The 16,722-nt window shown below is 41.2% G+C and overlaps 1 protein-coding gene across 1 annotated transcript in view; it reads right to left on the minus strand.

Annotated features, from left to right (window-relative positions):
• Positions 1 to 2,087, minus strand: part of SLC25A12 (solute carrier family 25 member 12) — a 49,838-nt gene extending 47,751 nt beyond the window's left edge. Inside the window, exon 1 of the mRNA XM_034427299.3 lies at positions 1,710 to 2,087. Within this exon, the coding sequence (XP_034283190.2) occupies positions 1,710 to 1,721 (12 nt within the window). The 5' untranslated portion in view covers positions 1,722 to 2,087. The remainder of the gene's footprint in view (positions 1 to 1,709) is intronic.
• Positions 2,088 to 16,722: the final 14,635 nt, after the last annotated feature.

The following is a 16,722-nucleotide window of genomic DNA, read 5'->3' on the forward strand; positions in this document are numbered from 1 at the left end:
GAGAACCATGAAAAACCAAGAAAAAATTGACAGTAACATCGGGCCTGCAATATAAAATTCTATGAACAAAGTAAGATGGGGCTATAATAAAGTCTCATGTGAAATTATCAAAATGTTCTAAACAGAAGGCAGATGTGTTCTCAGGCAAAGACAACAGAGTAAAACTCAAACATGATCTTGTAGGTGCCAGAAAGTACAAGCAGGCTTCCTCCAGTAAATTAATCTCATTCCTGTTCCAAGAAGCAAGATCATATAACCTCTGCAATACAGCATGTGTGAGAGAATCCTACGCATATGGATATTTTTCTAGATGGACTTCAACTGAATAACCTAAACATCTATAAAATGACCCTACACAGTCTTTTGCACTGGCCACCTACAAACTTTGGGGAGAAGAGAACATCAAAACATCCATGTTTGTTATATATTAGTGACCATTTCAATCCTACTAAATCTTCTTTTCAGAATAGTGGATAGTAAGAATTCTATCTAAATTAGAAAGCAAGATGATTGTTTGTTGGGTTCCACATCCAAGAAATTAAACATAGCTAGCTTGTACGTAGCATGTATTTCACATGACTGTGAAAATCATATTTGTTTCCCTTACAGACTATCCAAACCTAAACTGCTTAATGAGCATAAAGCTTTACTTTTATAGATCAAAGACTACATCGGCACATTAAATATAATTGTCAACTTTTCCCCCAAATAATCCACACTTCAACATTCCACTGGTCATTAAATCAGATTAGAACACTACTCCATTATGCCCACAAATCTGAGGCTGTGAAGAAGGTGCTGTGTGCAAGAACCACCTGGATTCAAACTGAGGTGTATCCAGAGGCAGCTTTTAAAGACTCCTCCCCAAATCTGCTAAGAATCTCTTCCAGTTAGGGAGACTGGATACTGAGCCACAGTATTAAAGAACCACAATTCTTTAAGCAATCCCAATGTCAACTATGAAGACCCCAAGAGGCAAAACTCTCAGGGAATCCAGGAGAGGCAGGGAGAAGATATTCCCCCCTTCGAGGGTGCATGGATGGATTTGATCATTACACCACAGTTGCCACTAAGTAATCGGGAATAGCACATATACTCTATTCATAGTTACAGTAGAAACCAGGCTGCAAGAAGAGGGGGTAGCTTAGATACATTTGGCAGCGGAGAAACCAGGTTGAGGAAAGCCAAACCAAGTCATCTGGAGTTTATCCTTATCCAACGTGTCCTCCATCAGACCTCTACGGTAACCTTCCCCAACTTGGGACTCTCCATATATGCCAGACTTCAACTCCCAGCCTCAGGGACGATCCTATTCTGACCAAAATTCCGGAAGACACCGGTTGAGGAAGGTTGCTTCATATAAATTGCCCCTTGGCTCCAACTGCAGGAATATTCTTCGAGAACCCACGGACCCGCCCACCCACCTACCCCGTCCTTCTCTAGGGTCATTTTTTTTTTTAATGTCCGCTTTTCGATAGAATCCCCACCGTCCCTCTAACTAAAACTATCCCCGTTCCCGCTGCGAGGGGCCCAGGAGCGGGGTGGTGGTGTCGAAGCTATTCTTCGGGGCTGGCGGGACGGAGCCTCCTGTTCCCCCTCCCCGAAAGGCGCGGGTTGGCCCCGAACACCCTTGCCCGTCGGCTGGAAGAAGCCGCTCGTGCCAGCCGGCTTCTTAAGCAACAAGCAGAGAGAAGGAGAAGGGGAGTCACCTTGACCGCCATGCTGCGCTCGGGAAAGCGGATGGAGGAGGTGGAGGAGGAGGAGAGGAGGAGGAGGAGGAGGAGCCTCTCGACGGCGCTGTCAAGCAGCGGGGTGCGCCGCCGTCGCCGGCCTACTCCAGCCGACCCTCTGGCGAAGGAGGCGCCTCAGCTTAAGTTCGGGCTCCGAGCTTGTCCCGGGGTGACCCCGGCTTTGGCACTCCGTCGCCTGAACGGGCTTGGTTCTAGAATGCCGGGCGTCCTGGACAGTCCGCGTTCTAACAAGCCGGCCCTTAGTGGGGCCGGCGGGGAGCGAAAAGCCAACGTCCCCTTGCGCTACGTTTGCTCCGCGTTCCCAAAACGCCGAGGCCCGTCGGCTTTAGCAAGTCGATTAGCCTCCCGAGTGCCACCTGGGCGCGGAGAGGGCGTTGTCACTCCAGTTGCATGTGGAATGCAGTGGGAATGCCGAGCCCTCATGAGTCCTTCATCGGCGAAGAAGGACTCAGATGGTTGGGGGCAATAGGCTGACTCTGTAAACCGCTTAGAGAGGGCTGTAAAGCACTGTGAAGCGGTATATAAGTCTAAATGTTATTGCTATTCTGCTCCCCCCCCCACTTCATTGCTGATAAGGAGTGGGGGGAATCAGCTTCGCTTTATATAATGTGGCTTTCTTCGAAGACCTGCTGGTAAAACCCACATGATCTTGTGTGGATTAATTTGGTTGTGCCAGGGTTATCATTGGGATCTGAAGTTTAAAATGCTCACTGTAGAAGAACTATTGAAATTGTTTCTACACTTGTACCCAACTATAAAAAGGTCACATTCAAGGGCAGCACTACTACATTTAGAAGGTTAAAGGTCACTTCAGTTCAGAAAAGCTAAAGTGTGGCAGTCCCGCTCCATAAAATCAAAATTTGCCTCTCTTGAAAAATAATACAGTTCTATCAAAATAATCATGAAAAGCGGTAGCAGCAGCAGCAGCAGCAGCAGCAAATGTGTTAGTTTTTATTTTTAATATGGTAAATATTAAATATAACTTGTATAAACAAAAGTTCTTTTAGGCTCCTCCATCATTTTTAAAAGTACAGAAGGTCCTGAGAGAAAAAAATTAAGAAACACTAATCTAAGGTATCAATCAGGGGTTCATCCCCTACCTGGAATCTAGCAAACCTTTGCAGAGGTTTAGATAGTTCTGGACTAATAGAGACCAGTAGTTAAAATATCTCATTTCCATTGTTCCCTTGCTTGGGAGGGATTCAAACTCTCAAACCAAGGCTTTTGAGTCATAGATGCTTTTCCCACCTGCATTTAACTATGGTACAAATATCGCCAACATCTTTATTCTCTCATGTCCCAATGATGTATGTATGTATGTATGTACTATGTACGTATGTGTTTGTATGTTTGTTTATAAAATGTATTAACCACCCATCTTACCTCAGGGTAACTGGGCAGCTTACATTCATAAAAACTGTACAAAGATAAAAGCACAAATAAAATACTACACACAACCAAATACAGCAATCTATTGTTAATCAACCCCACTTGTGATTCCACTCTGATGTTGCCCTATTGGAGTCTGAAGTTAACTGGCAGAGCCAGGTCTTTGAAGGTGTTGCCTTCATTTCATCATCAACTTGTGTATAAGATAGCCTTAAGCAGTCCTTAGTTGTGATTTCCCTTTAGACTAGCAGTAATCAGTACCAGTTTTGGGGAATATCAATTCTGATACCATTCATGCTGTCAGTAAGCTAGTCACATGACCCACAAGACAAAAGGTCCATCAGTTTCTGTTGACTACCTCAGGCTGATGTAGCATGCCTCGTCCCCTTTCATCCCCAGGTGTTTTCTTCCAATGCGGTTCCATGCGGTTCCATTTTTCTCCTCCGGATGCAAAGAACTGCAAGAAGCTAAGTTTTGAATGAGTCACCCTCTCTTGGAAACTTGTGACAATGGTTTTATGAAAGCCTCAACTTCTGCAAACACACTGAACAGCTGTTTGGTGGGCTTGCCCATACAAATGTTTATTTTTTTAAAAAAAAAACTTTAGAAAGCCGGCATCCTCGTGAATCTGCTGGATAGTTCAGTTGACTTGCTGATGAGCGCAGTTTTGAGAGAACTGCACTTTCATGCTGTTGAAAAGGTGTGGGGAGGCTGGGAATTAGAACCTAGCTAGCCTGCTTTCTCCTGCTTTACCATCCAAGTCTTCTCATCCGTTCTGCAAACCCTCTGAAGAGCTGTTCACTGGGCTTGTTGGGGTTCTCGCACATCAAAAGTAACAGTCATTTGATAGTCATTAGCAAAATAAGGAAAAAACAGGACCAGCATTTCTTGCCCGAAGAATAATTTCCAGCCTTTTGCATGGAACAAGTGGGAGAAAGAAGTACAGGAAACTTGAATGCTAATTGTTACACAGCGGACACCATTTTTTTTCTCATAATTTCATAGCTTCATAGGTTTGCTACATTAAATCTATCTGAACTTTGTGTTCTGGGAAATATATTGTTACTACATTTTGCGTTCAGCCAATTACAGTAGTCTAGCAACCTTTTTATGCTCTCTTCACAAGATGCAAACTTTACTTTGTGTTTTCTTGACCCAGACTATAGCAAACTGACTCTTTTGTCATGCCATTGACTGCTTTAGCACTGAAACCAAATTGTTGTCCCAAATGACCATATGGTGCAAGTAAACAACCAACTAGCACACCAAATAGGACAGATTCAGCAATTGTCAGGTTCTATACAACTTCCTGTGACTGTGTTGCTTTGATCCTGGAATTCCTTGCCAAATATAACTTCTGATGCTCCAAAGGTCCTTATTACTCTATGACAGGGCTGTCAAACTCGCAGGTTGTGGGCTGGATACGTCATGTGCTGGCCGGGCCCATGCCCAGTTTAGCAAAGGGGGAAAAGTTGTGATACATCATGTGAACCCACCATGATGCGAGTTTGATACCCGTGCTCTATGAGATATATTCCTGACAATATCAGTTTTCTGAATTTTATTACTAACATTAGTACTGTGTTTGTAAACTTTAATGCCTTAATTTAACTCAGTCTTAGAGAAAGTGTCAATTTTATATACAATTTTTAGTATCTCTAGTTACAAATACCCAGGTTTCTAAAATAGCATACGTCTGTCAAGTGCTCGTATCTTCTTTGTTATCGAAGCTCATTAATTCTGCTAGATCATTGGAGAGTAAGTAGGTGATGAATGGAAAGTTCTGAACTGTACAAAAATAAGATCAATCATAGTTTGCTGCTTTCAGATCTTCAATCCCCAGGACTGGCGATTTTTACAATTTTAAAATATATTTACATAATGTTAAATAAATACATATTTTCGATCAACAGTGTTATATGGAGAAAACAAGAAAAGTTGAACCAAGAAATCAGTAATTTGAGAATATTATCTAGCACAGGGGTCACCAACCTTTCGGACCACTAAATTCATAATTTTAAATCCCACGGACCACTAATATGATCTGCCTAATGACCGGTTGGGTGGGCGTGGCTAGGTGGTCATGTGACTCGGTGGGTGTGGCCAACTCCTTGCCTCCCCGCCCAAACTCCTTAGGGCCCCAACAGGAAACAGTTGTTGGAGCTAAGCAGCCACCATGAGTTGGCAAAACAGCTCAGTTCAAATTGGATCTGACTGAAAAGGAGGCTCAGCAGAAGCACTTCACTGAAGACTATTAGCATAGGCTTTCCAAGCAGAGGGAAGACCTGCGGGAGTGCAAGGCCAGGTACCAGCGCCTGGAGGCTCAGCGGGCTGAGATGGTCAGCCAGTTCAAGTCCCACTGGAACAAGGCCCTCTGGCTCTTCGCCACCAGCAGCACTTCCCTCCAGCCTTTGCCCAAAGCCCCGCACCAGGAGGCCAAAGCAGAGCCCAAGTCAGAATTTCTGCCCCCCTCCGAACTACACAAAAAGACCTCGAAGGGGGAGACTCTCTGCAGCAACACAAGCATTCATTGCACGTATCTGGCCCAGGGATCATAGTTAGGGGACCCCTGATTTAGTGCAATATTAAAAATGCAAATAATTTTTCTGCGGACCACCAAAATTTTCTTGTGGACCACCAGTGGTCCACGGACCACCAGTTGGTGACTGCAGATCTAGCATATTTGAAAGCAAGATTTGATATGTTACCAAATTAAATTCTACAAGGCAGATTGAGAATATTCCATATATTTTTTTAAAAATCTACCCCTGTGAAGCAGGAGCAATTAAAAATGAAATCTGTGTGCTTTTGTATCGTAATTTGTATAGAGATAGTTTTAAGTACTGTGCACCAGTTCAGTTGGCCATTGTTCATACTTATTTTGTTCTTTCATATTTCATCAGATAAAAATGAGCACATTAATCACAACATGATGAAAGTTTGTGTTATAGTCCATAATGTCAGAGAGAACAATGGCTAATGCTGTGATAGTGCACGTTAGTAGATTATATGTTAATTTTTTAAATAAGAGTTTATTAATTAGTAGACAAGAGTTGTTTTTAGTTTATTAAAAACTAGATGGCTAACTTCTGACTGTAATAATAATTGATTTGAACTGTACATATTCATGGGTATAACAGGAATTATTTTCAGAACTTACCATAATAGGCAGAATAATGATGCAGATGAGACAATGAGATCTGGTGCTGCAGTGGTTAGAATGCAGAATTGCAGACAAACTCTGCCCACAGCCTAGAGTTTGATACTGATAGGGCTCAAGATTGATTCAAACTTCCATCCTTCTGAAGTTGGTAAAATGAGGACCCAGATTGTTGAGGGCGATATGCTGACATTGTAAACCGCCCAGAGAGTGCTGTAAAGCACTATGGGGTTATATATAAGTCTACGTGCTAGTGCTAGTGCTAGCGCTATATAGCCCTGTTTGGAATGAGAACTCATTCCAAACAGGGCTATATAGGATTGAGGGATGAAATTACTTTCTGGGGAAGAACTATAGATTCTTGCTTCAAATTTCAACATGGATCTGAGAGACAAAAAAACCAACAATCCTGCCTTGAAGTCCAGATAAATTCTGACAATGAGCATCCAACTTTTTCTAATCTCTGGCACTTAATCCATTCCTACTCAATAAGCAGTCTTCTTTAATAGCCATTAAATCATGAAAGTTGTACAAAACAAATCATGTATTCTATGTTAGGAAGATCAGCTTAACTATTTTTCTGTGAACACTGTAATTGTTAGACTGAACATACTCTTAACAATTAAGACTTTCTACGGTTTGTAAAAGCACACAATTCCTTTATTTTGCATGTCCTTTTACAGTACTTTGCCTGAGAGATGATTAGGCCTCACGTCCTGACCTATAGCTCTTCAGCCAGTAGAACTTGGCTGTAGCAATATGATTAATTTTGAATGTATTGGGAGGAATAGTATCAAAGTAGAGTGTGTATCATTTAAAAAATACTGAAAAAACATATTCTAAATTCTGTTCTATGTGTATTTAAAGCCTCTAAATTATAGTCACGTTTAAGTAAACATTTATACAGTAATGAAATTTAAATACAGAATTAGCATAATGTTATACCTTCAACTGCATTTCCCAATTTACTTCCCATTATTGCTCACTTGTATCTTTTTCATTAAAAAGCTATGCATTCCATATTCATAAATTTGTTACTGAAATATTCACATCATTATATCTCCATTTGTTATTTCTTCTTGAATTCTGTTACTTGTGATTGGCATATTATCCTACAACATCAGATGTCTTTATTACACTGGATTGGAAATTCAGTATGAAGGTGAAGTTTAAGTCACTTCAACTGTTTAATATGCACATTAAACACTAATTTCAGCCTTATCAAAATGATCCCATCTCTATGATACTCTTGTTCCAGAGCCAAAATAACTGAACTAGAGCAAGTATAGTAATTGGAGAATCTGACTGGTTGGCTTAAGTATGTTGCCATTGTATGCAAAGGGATGTGAATGATTGGAGATCTCTGACCTTTAACTTCGACTGACCAGGTAATCCTCGATTTACAATAATTCATTTAGTGACCGTTCAAAGTTACAACAGCACTGTGTAAAGTAACTTATGACTGTTTTTTGCACTTACGACCATTGCAGCATCCCCATGGTCATGTGATGAAAATTCAGACACTTGGGAGCTGACTCATATTTATGATGATTGCAGTGTCCTGTGGTTATGCGATCACCTTCTGAGACCTTCTGACAAGCGAAGTCCAATGGGAAGCCAGGTTCACTTAACAGCCATGTTACTAACAGAACAAATGCAGTGATTCACTTAACCACTGGGGCAAGAAAGGTAATAAAATCTCACTTTTACAACTGTCTTGCTTAGCAGTTGAAATTTTGGGCTCACTTGTGATAAGTCCAGGACTACCTGTATAAAAGACTTGTGCTGAAGCAACTTATCATTACACTATAGTTTGTAATGACGTGAGAGTTTTCATATCTCTATTAAGCTATATATAAGCAGGAATGATCGGGTTTGAATAACATTATTAGGCTTAACTAAACAAATTAAATCATGGTGACCATGGTTCTACTACTTACCAGAGTAAGGTGAGGGGACAAATTAAAACTACATGTGCCTGTCTTATACCCTCTGAATACCCTGTTATTTTATGATCTTAACATCATTCTTTATTCATCCACTACCAGCCAATCACCACTATCAAAGTCAGATGTAATCCAACCATCTCCACAGGAACCAGGCATCATGGTTTGGTCCTTTCCATGTTCTGTTCTTTTGTGTGTATGTTTGGGAGAAAGGAGATTTAATTATTCCCAAAAGCAAAAATGTTTTTTGTGGGGTAGGCTACACAGATATGGGGTCCAGAAACTTTGTTTTACAGGGGGCTTGATCCTTGGTGTGGGTTTGGGAGATGTGAATTATGTACGTGCTGGTTCTATTGAGTGACTCTGTCAGAAGATAATTGTCCTTCCTGTGCAGATTGAAATGCTCCTACCCTGGGCTTTGATCCTGAGGTGCATGTTAGGATGTTGCCCTGAGGATGTGAGAAGTTCAGAAAGGAAGATTGTCCTCAGATATGCAGATTCCTTGTGTGGGATTCTATTAAAGTTATGTACTGGGATTACTTGAGCCACATCCTATGCTCCATTTTACTTATTAAATTTACATACCATCCATTTCACCAAGAGGTAAATGTAGGTGGCTTACAACAAGATAAAACATTAAATATTTAATAATATTTTTAGATAAATTTTAACATTGATACTTATTAACCAATATGGCAAGGATGAGAACAAGATGCACATAGGGTGAAGATGGAATTTTTTCTCAATCAATTATTAACCACTTCCAGAATGGTTACAGATCCAGCCCCTGAGCCTTGAGTTTAACATCCTGATCTAGTGGGATTGCATTAAACTGATGACCTTCTGGTATGATGACTCTTCAACATACAAGCCATTGATCCATGATGCCCTACAGGATTACAGCTTGTTCTCCCTGCTATTCAACACATGTTGATAAAAATGCTAGGATAAGTCATTCCAAGCTTTGAACAAGAACTATAAACAAGTTGGTGCAGACACTTCTACTGCTCCTTATCATCTAAGTCTAAACCAGTAGGTACTACCCTTGAGTTTTCTTGGAAGGAGACGACACTGAAATTAAGACCTCTATGAGATTCTGTTTTCAAACAGTGGACTTTCAGCAACAAAGATAACAGGATAATAGAATAACAGAATTGGAAGGGACTTTGAAGGTCTTCTAGTCCAATCCATTGCTCAAGCAGAAAATCCTACATCATTTCAGACAAATGGTTGTCCAATCACTTAAAAACTTCCAGTGTTGGATAGCATAATTGCTAGACAATGAAGTACATTTCTTCAGAAGTTTTGTTTAGCCCCAATTTACTCTGCTTTTAGAAAATCTGTAGAAATGCATCTCTTTATATATAAAATATTCTGACTGTACATTAAATGGAACTAAGTCAGATATTGAGCCCAATGCCAGAAGGTCCAAAATAATGTAAAGAAAATGTCTTAGACTTTACCAGTTAACCAGCCCTGGCAAGTTTCCAACAAGTTGATTCTCTTCCACTTCCAAACATCTGAGAATGGCAAATAAATCTTTCTCTTCTCTCTTGCCATGTAGAGAGTAGTTTAGCATTTTCTGTTTGTCTGCTGTGCTCTTAGCTCAAGATGAGGTTTGGATGGTTTGTTCCTTTCTACTGGAATTCCTTGCTACTCTGGGTATTGGAATTAGTCTCCTGCTCTCCTACTATATCTACCAACTCTTGGAGATCCCTTCCTCCACCAAGGGTAAGTCCAGAGAAGTTTGTCCAGATGAGCTTGTTTCTACCACCCTTTATTATCAGTAGCTACTAGTAGGTTTGACTGTTTCATTGGCTGACTGATTTTGGGGCTATTCCTGCATGGGGGTCAGCAATTGATTCTTGTTTGCACTGCTGTTCTCCACTTGTCTCAGCTTTTTGGATAACCAAGTTACGCTCTTCTCCCAACTTCTCATGAAGCTTTCTCTGCTTTGGTGACCTTCAGTTCTTTGGCACTGCTTCAAGCTAAATTATCCACCATGTGTCTCAGATGCTCCTTCAATGCTCTGCTGTAGATTTCTGTGGGGAGGAGGTTTGTCCTCCCTGAACACTACAATATAAATCTATGCATATCTTCCTTTGGATCTCTGACTCCCTGGAATCCTCTTTTTCAAACCGTTTTCCAAATCTTCACACATCAGTACTATACCACCATTTCCTGACTATAAGAGAGTCAGCCTTTAAAGACTTTCTGTCTTAGGTATGCTGGCCTGTGTGCAACCCGAGAGCACGTGCTTTTGTGCACAACTGCACAGGTATTTCCAGTTGGAAATGTTGACATAAATTTAGTCCTTATGAAATGCCTGCGGCCATGATTTTGCAACTACAGTATTTTTCCACTTCTCATCCTATATTAACCTCAACTATTGACACTTTGGGGGCAGGGAATCACTTTTTTTTTTTTTACTTTATAAACAAGCAGATTTTCAACAGCAAAATCCACTATATGAGTTTGAGGATATGATTTTTCAGGAGAACATTGTTAATATTTTCTCCTTGGGACAGGAGGAAGAAGATTTATACTGTCTTTTGACAATAAAACTGTTGGTCATTTTGGATTTTTTCAGAAATGCACCTTTTGTTCAAACGTCTTTGGTAGCCTTTCATCAGAGATTTTAGAGACATAAAATCTTATCTCTTCTTGTCATATTTGCTAATTTCCTAAGCCTTTAACCAGGGAACCAATTGGACTGTTACATCTGCTGATTTCCCTGAACTTATGGTAGTATAACATCTAAAAAAACAAACAAACGAAACTATCTAGATCTTGTACATACAAATGTATAGCTGTGATTGTCACCTTCAAAAAAGGCCTGCTTTTTCTCTCTCTCCACTAATCCTTCCAGAAAATTTATTGTTCTCTTTTCTCACAGAAGTGTAATAGAAGCATGAGGGAAATGGATCGCTTTTCATTCAGGAACCTGCCAAATTGCAGCACATTACTTAAAAAAAAAAACCAAACAAAACACCATTTATGTTAAAGAAAATATATTTGCATTCTATGAAGCTGACTGTGACCCAAGAATCTGTTAAGGGTTAAGCTGCTCAGGGTTGCCTGAACCACGAGATAGGCATCAAATAAAATTGATAAATAAAAAAATAAAAAAGTTACATTCTGGTGCCTGTCTGAGTTTGCAAGGAAACCAGGATGACTAGATAGCAAAGGTTTGCAAGCCTTAAATTCTAATTGAATTCTAATTCCTGCACTGGATTCTTACAATTTCATGGCTGGCTGATACTTGCTTAAAAGGATCCTTGAAGTTAGCTCTCAACTGTTACAAAATTAGCACCTTTGCCCAAATCAGGATTAGCCTCACTCAAAGGTTACCTACTTTGCAGCTTCTTCAGTCTTATACAGCAATTAGGTTTATCACAAATCCTATCCAAACCTGATCTCTTGAGAAAATCTTCTTATCTCAGGGAGTTCTAGAGCTTACTTTGATTAATGAAAGCAGTAAATTTGGCTCTTCCTCCTCATTTCTCCACAAAAACATTTCTGTCCACCATTGAATTTCATATAGCAATTGATTATGTTCATTCATTTTGGCTCCCTTGTGCTCCATTTCCCACCAAATTTATTGGGGTTACTAAATGATGGTTAAGAGTTATCACTGCAGTTTTCTGTACCCACACCATAATCGCAACAAGGATTTCAAGTCATTCAATTACAGTGTGTGGGGGGGACTTTTTGGACAAGAGATTTTAATCTAATTGCAGACAAAAAAGGAACAAGGTCTGTAAATTTGCTGAGATTTTTGTATGTATTTGGCAACAAAGCAAACACTTGATATCGAGAGGGTTGTAGGAATTACAGTGGTAACTGCTCTGGTAGCAGCTGCAGAATAAGCTTGTGCTCCCACAGTGGGTGACTCACCTCTTATGGAGTTAGCTGATTTTATCTGCTTTTGGGTTAATAGATCCATGGTCTGAGCTAGTTGGTTCACTTTGATAGCTTTCTGAGTCTAATATTGATGCTTACAACTTAATCAACGGTTAATAATAGTTCCCAGGAAGTTGGTAGCCATTATTCACATTGTAAAGTAATATTTGAATAGTAATGGAAGATAAGACTATCAAAATGACAGGATCATTAAGACTTTGACACAATTTCGCAGACATTTGACTCAGCATGACTTTCCTAGGCTCTAGCTTCATATACTGTATATTCAGTTTAAGGCTCTCTGACATTTGGCATTGTTAGATAAGAATCTCTATTACATAGTAAAAAGAAGTCACTAAAACAGTGATGACTAACAGGGCCGGATTTTCCTATAGGCTAACTAGGCTTCAGCCTAGGGCCTCAAGATCAAGAGGGGCCTACACAGTGGTGGGATTCTGGGGGTTCTGGGAGGCCCCTCGCCTCCCACCTGCGCGGTGCCAGCCTACCGTAGCCAGGGGTAGGCAATTGTGGCTCTTTTACAACCTGTGGACTTCAACTTCCAGAATTCCTGATGCAGCTTGGCTGTCTCAGGAATTCTGGGAGTTGAAGGCCACAGGTTGTAAAAGAGCCACAATTGCCCACCCCTTCCCTAGCCTGAGTTCCGCTGCCTGGGATCCACGTGGGCTGCCACGTGGTTCCCCACCGGCTCCGGACGCAAGAGAGCAGGATGGAGAAAGCAGCTTCCACGCCTTCACTCACCCTCACTCTCTGCTCTGTTGGATCGCCGGCTGTTCGCTTACCCCGCCCACTCCCCATCTATTGCTGCCTCCGATGGCTAGAGGAAAAAAAAACTTCAAATTCTTGCCGCGGGGCTTCAAAGGGCCGCCCTAGAGCCAGTGGTGCAGCCGAACCCTTTGTTAAATTGCTGGCTTGCCCTGCCCCTCTGCGCCACTATTTATTGCCAATAAATAGTGGTGGGCGAGGGGCGGGGGAGCCAGCAATTTAACAAAGGGTTCGGTGGTTTTTTTGTAATTTTATTGGCCCACAGAGCTTCAGCATAGACTAATTGGCCTCCCGGCTCTCAGCTGATTTGTCTCAGCTGTTTTGCTCAGGGCTCTTCTGCTTCGGTGCAAAGAGTGCTGGTTTTTTTTCCCCTAGCTGTGCTGAGAAACGAAAGTGAAACTGCTTTGCTGTTGCTGCAAGGTTGGAAAATTAGGCAGACAGAATTCTTTTCTTTTTCTTCACCAAAAAAGGTAGATGCAAACAATGGGAAATTTAGGGAAAAAGAGGGAGAGTTCAGGATTTTAAAACACAAAAGAAAAAAAGCTCTATTTAACTAGGGAATTGTAATAATTGAGATACTATTAATTGTATATTTCTGAAAGCAGAAATGGTTAAGTTGTGGTTTGGAGGAATATATGGGGGAAATTATTTGGTTTATTATTATTGGTAAATATAATTAATTGATTTGTAAGAAATTGGATTGCATGGAAATAATTGGAATATTCATGTTCATATTGATTAATATACAAAAAAAGGTAGTTATATAACTAATTGATTTATATTAAAATGTTGAATTTATATTAAACAACTAATATTACATAATTAACCAATGTGAGGATGGATATAAAAATAGATGACAATGGGAAGGGGTATAATATAGAATAGAAGGGAAAAATTGAATTTGATTAAGATTAGAGATGAGGATGAAGGGTAATATTGGTTTTTTACAAAAATAGATGAGGAATAACTAGGGCAAAAAGGAAATATAGAAATTGTAAATTTAATTGAAATGACTAAACACTGTTTAAATTTGTGAACCGGCCAAATACTCTGTTTAAAGAAAATACATTGTATGTTTGTATGTGTGTTTCTAATTATTGTTATTTATTCATATTTGTTCTCTTTTATTCTTTAAAGTTTAACAATTCATTCTTTATCTTAATATCTTTATATTTGTTTGGGGTTGGCTTTCTTCCCTTTCATCTTTTTTATTGTACAGCAATCTTTCTCCTCAAACCTACCACCTCTCTCTTTTCTTTCCTTCTTACTTTCTCTTCCTCCCCCTCTTCTTCTCCTCCCTACTTCCTCTTCCTTTCTCCTTCTCCTCCTCTCTTCCTCCCTCTCTTACCCTCCCTCCTACTCTAATTTCCCTTCCCTTCCTTCATCCCTCTCTATTGCTGTATCCTTTTATGCATATGGACTACTCAGAGGGCTGAAAAAGTTATTTCTGACTGGTCCTCGCACTTTTGACCAGTCCTCGAACTTACGACTGTCCTCACATTTTACGTTTTTGCCCTATCTTGTCACCATGGTGAAGAGAAGCAGTTGTGAAATGAGTGACATGGTTGTTAAGAAAGTTGCACAGGCATAAATGTGAAGATGGTCATAAGTGTAAGGACCGGTCAAAAGTGCGAGGCCCAGTCAGAAATGACTTTTTTCAGCCCTCTGAGTAGTCCCTATGCACATAGCCACGCCCACCCGGTCACATGATGAGCTACCCACGCCTACACAGTCACGTGACCAGCTAGCCACGCCTACCCAGTCACATGATTGCCAAGCCACACCCCCAACTAAGCCACGCCCACAGAACCTGTTGTTAAAAAAAATGAATCCCACCACTGGTGAAAGGGCCTCATAAGTGGAATAGCCTAGGGCATCTTTTCATCTAAATCCGGCCCTGATGACTAACCTTTTTGCCGTCGCATGCCAAAAACGGGGGGAGCATGGGGGGGTCATGTGTGCACGTGCCCACACCCATAATTCAATGCGCCCCACCCCGTGCATGCACAAAGGCCCCCCCCACTCTCCCCACTTTTGGCACGTGATGGCACAGTGGGCCAGGTAGGCCGTTTTTCGCCCTCCCCACGCTCCAAAAAAGCCTCTGGAGCCTGGGGAGGGCGAAAACGGTCTCCCCCCCCCGGAGGCCCTCCAGAGGCCGGAAATGGCCTGTTTCCGAACTTCTGGTGGGACAGACGCCCTGAAAATCAGCTGGCTGGTGCACACGTGCACACCGGAGCTGAGCTAGGGCAACGCTCGCGTACCCACAGATATGGCTCCGTGTGCCACATGTGGCACGCGTGCCATAGGTTTGCCATCACGGCACTAAAACAATTGGTTGTTTTCTATGGACATGGAAGTTTAATTCCAGCATTTGTTTTTCTTGCCCTTGCACAGTTTATCAGACTATTCGCCCTATGCTTCTTAGCCTCAAAGTTGGGTGACTATGGATTGCTGTCATAATTCACATCTCCCATCTGAGGAGTTCTGGATTTTGATACCTGCAACTGGGCATCTTCAGTCAGCACCTGGTGAAACATATATTTTACTCTTCACACGTGCAGGAGTGTGAGCCACTAAAATATGAGTCAACTGTTCCAAAAACTTCACTTAATGGCGGAGGAAAACACAGTTGAGCATTATCAAGGGCAATACCTAGAGCAGGGTTGTGAAACTTGCGGCCCGTGGACCAGGTGCATCACACACTGGCCAGGCCTATGGCTGGTTTATCTAAGGGGGGAAAAGTCACGATACGTCATGTAACGTTGCCATGACGCTGCAAGTTTGACACCCCTGACGTAGAGCTACAATCCCTTACCAGTTAATATCTCATTACAGGTAGCCCTCAACTGATGACAATTAAAATTTGGGGCCTAAAATTTCTGTTGCTAAGTGAGACATTTGTTAAATGAGTTTTGCCCCATTTTACAACCTCTCTTGCCACAGTTGTTAAATGAATCACTGCAGTTGTTAAATTAGTAACACGGTTGTTAAGTGAATCTGGCTTCCCCATTGATTTTGCTCGGCAAAAGGTCACAAAAGGGGATCACATGACTTCAAGACAATGCAATCATTATAAATATGACTCAGTTGCCAAACATCTGAATTTTGATCATGTGACCATTGGGATGCAGCAATGATTGTGTGTGTGTGTGTGTGTGTGCGTGCAATGATTGTAAATGTGAAAAACGGTTACTTTTTTCAGTGCTGTTGTAACTTCAATCACTAAATGAACTGTTGTAAGTCAAAGACTGTCAGTACAGGTAAAAGCATCTAGATGCCAAAAAATACGAAAAAGTCAATGATGCCACTAAAGACAGGAAGACAACAACGTTGGTGAGCAATAGATGCCAGCAACTATCCAACACTTCAAAGAACTCCAAAATCTCAATTTCTTGCTTAGCCATAGTTTGTACCAGAAACATCACCATGATTGGTTTCTGTTTCAGAAAGGGATTCTGCGCAATCTAGCAGAACAAGTTGGGGCTATATAATGAGCTTGTCCCCCAGGATGAAGAGAGCTGAGGCAGAATCCTGCTTGTGAAGCCAAGTGCCTCTTGAGCAACTATTAAGCAGTCAGTTAAGTTAAATAACCCAGAGGAAATCAGGGCCACTCTGAGTGTACATAAATATCAGTGGTGAAATCCATTTTTTTTTACTACTGATTCTGTGGGTGTGGCTTGGTGGGCGTGGCTGGAAAAGGATACTGCAAAATCCCCATTCCCTCCCCATTCCTGGGGAAAAGATATTGCAAAATCTCCATTCCCACCCCACTCCAGGGGAAGGATATTGC

Source organism: Pantherophis guttatus, chromosome 1, assembly GCF_059756535.1.
Source record: "Pantherophis guttatus breed Tessera chromosome 1, ASM5975653v1, whole genome shotgun sequence".
NCBI lineage: Eukaryota > Metazoa > Chordata > Lepidosauria > Squamata > Colubridae > Pantherophis > Pantherophis guttatus.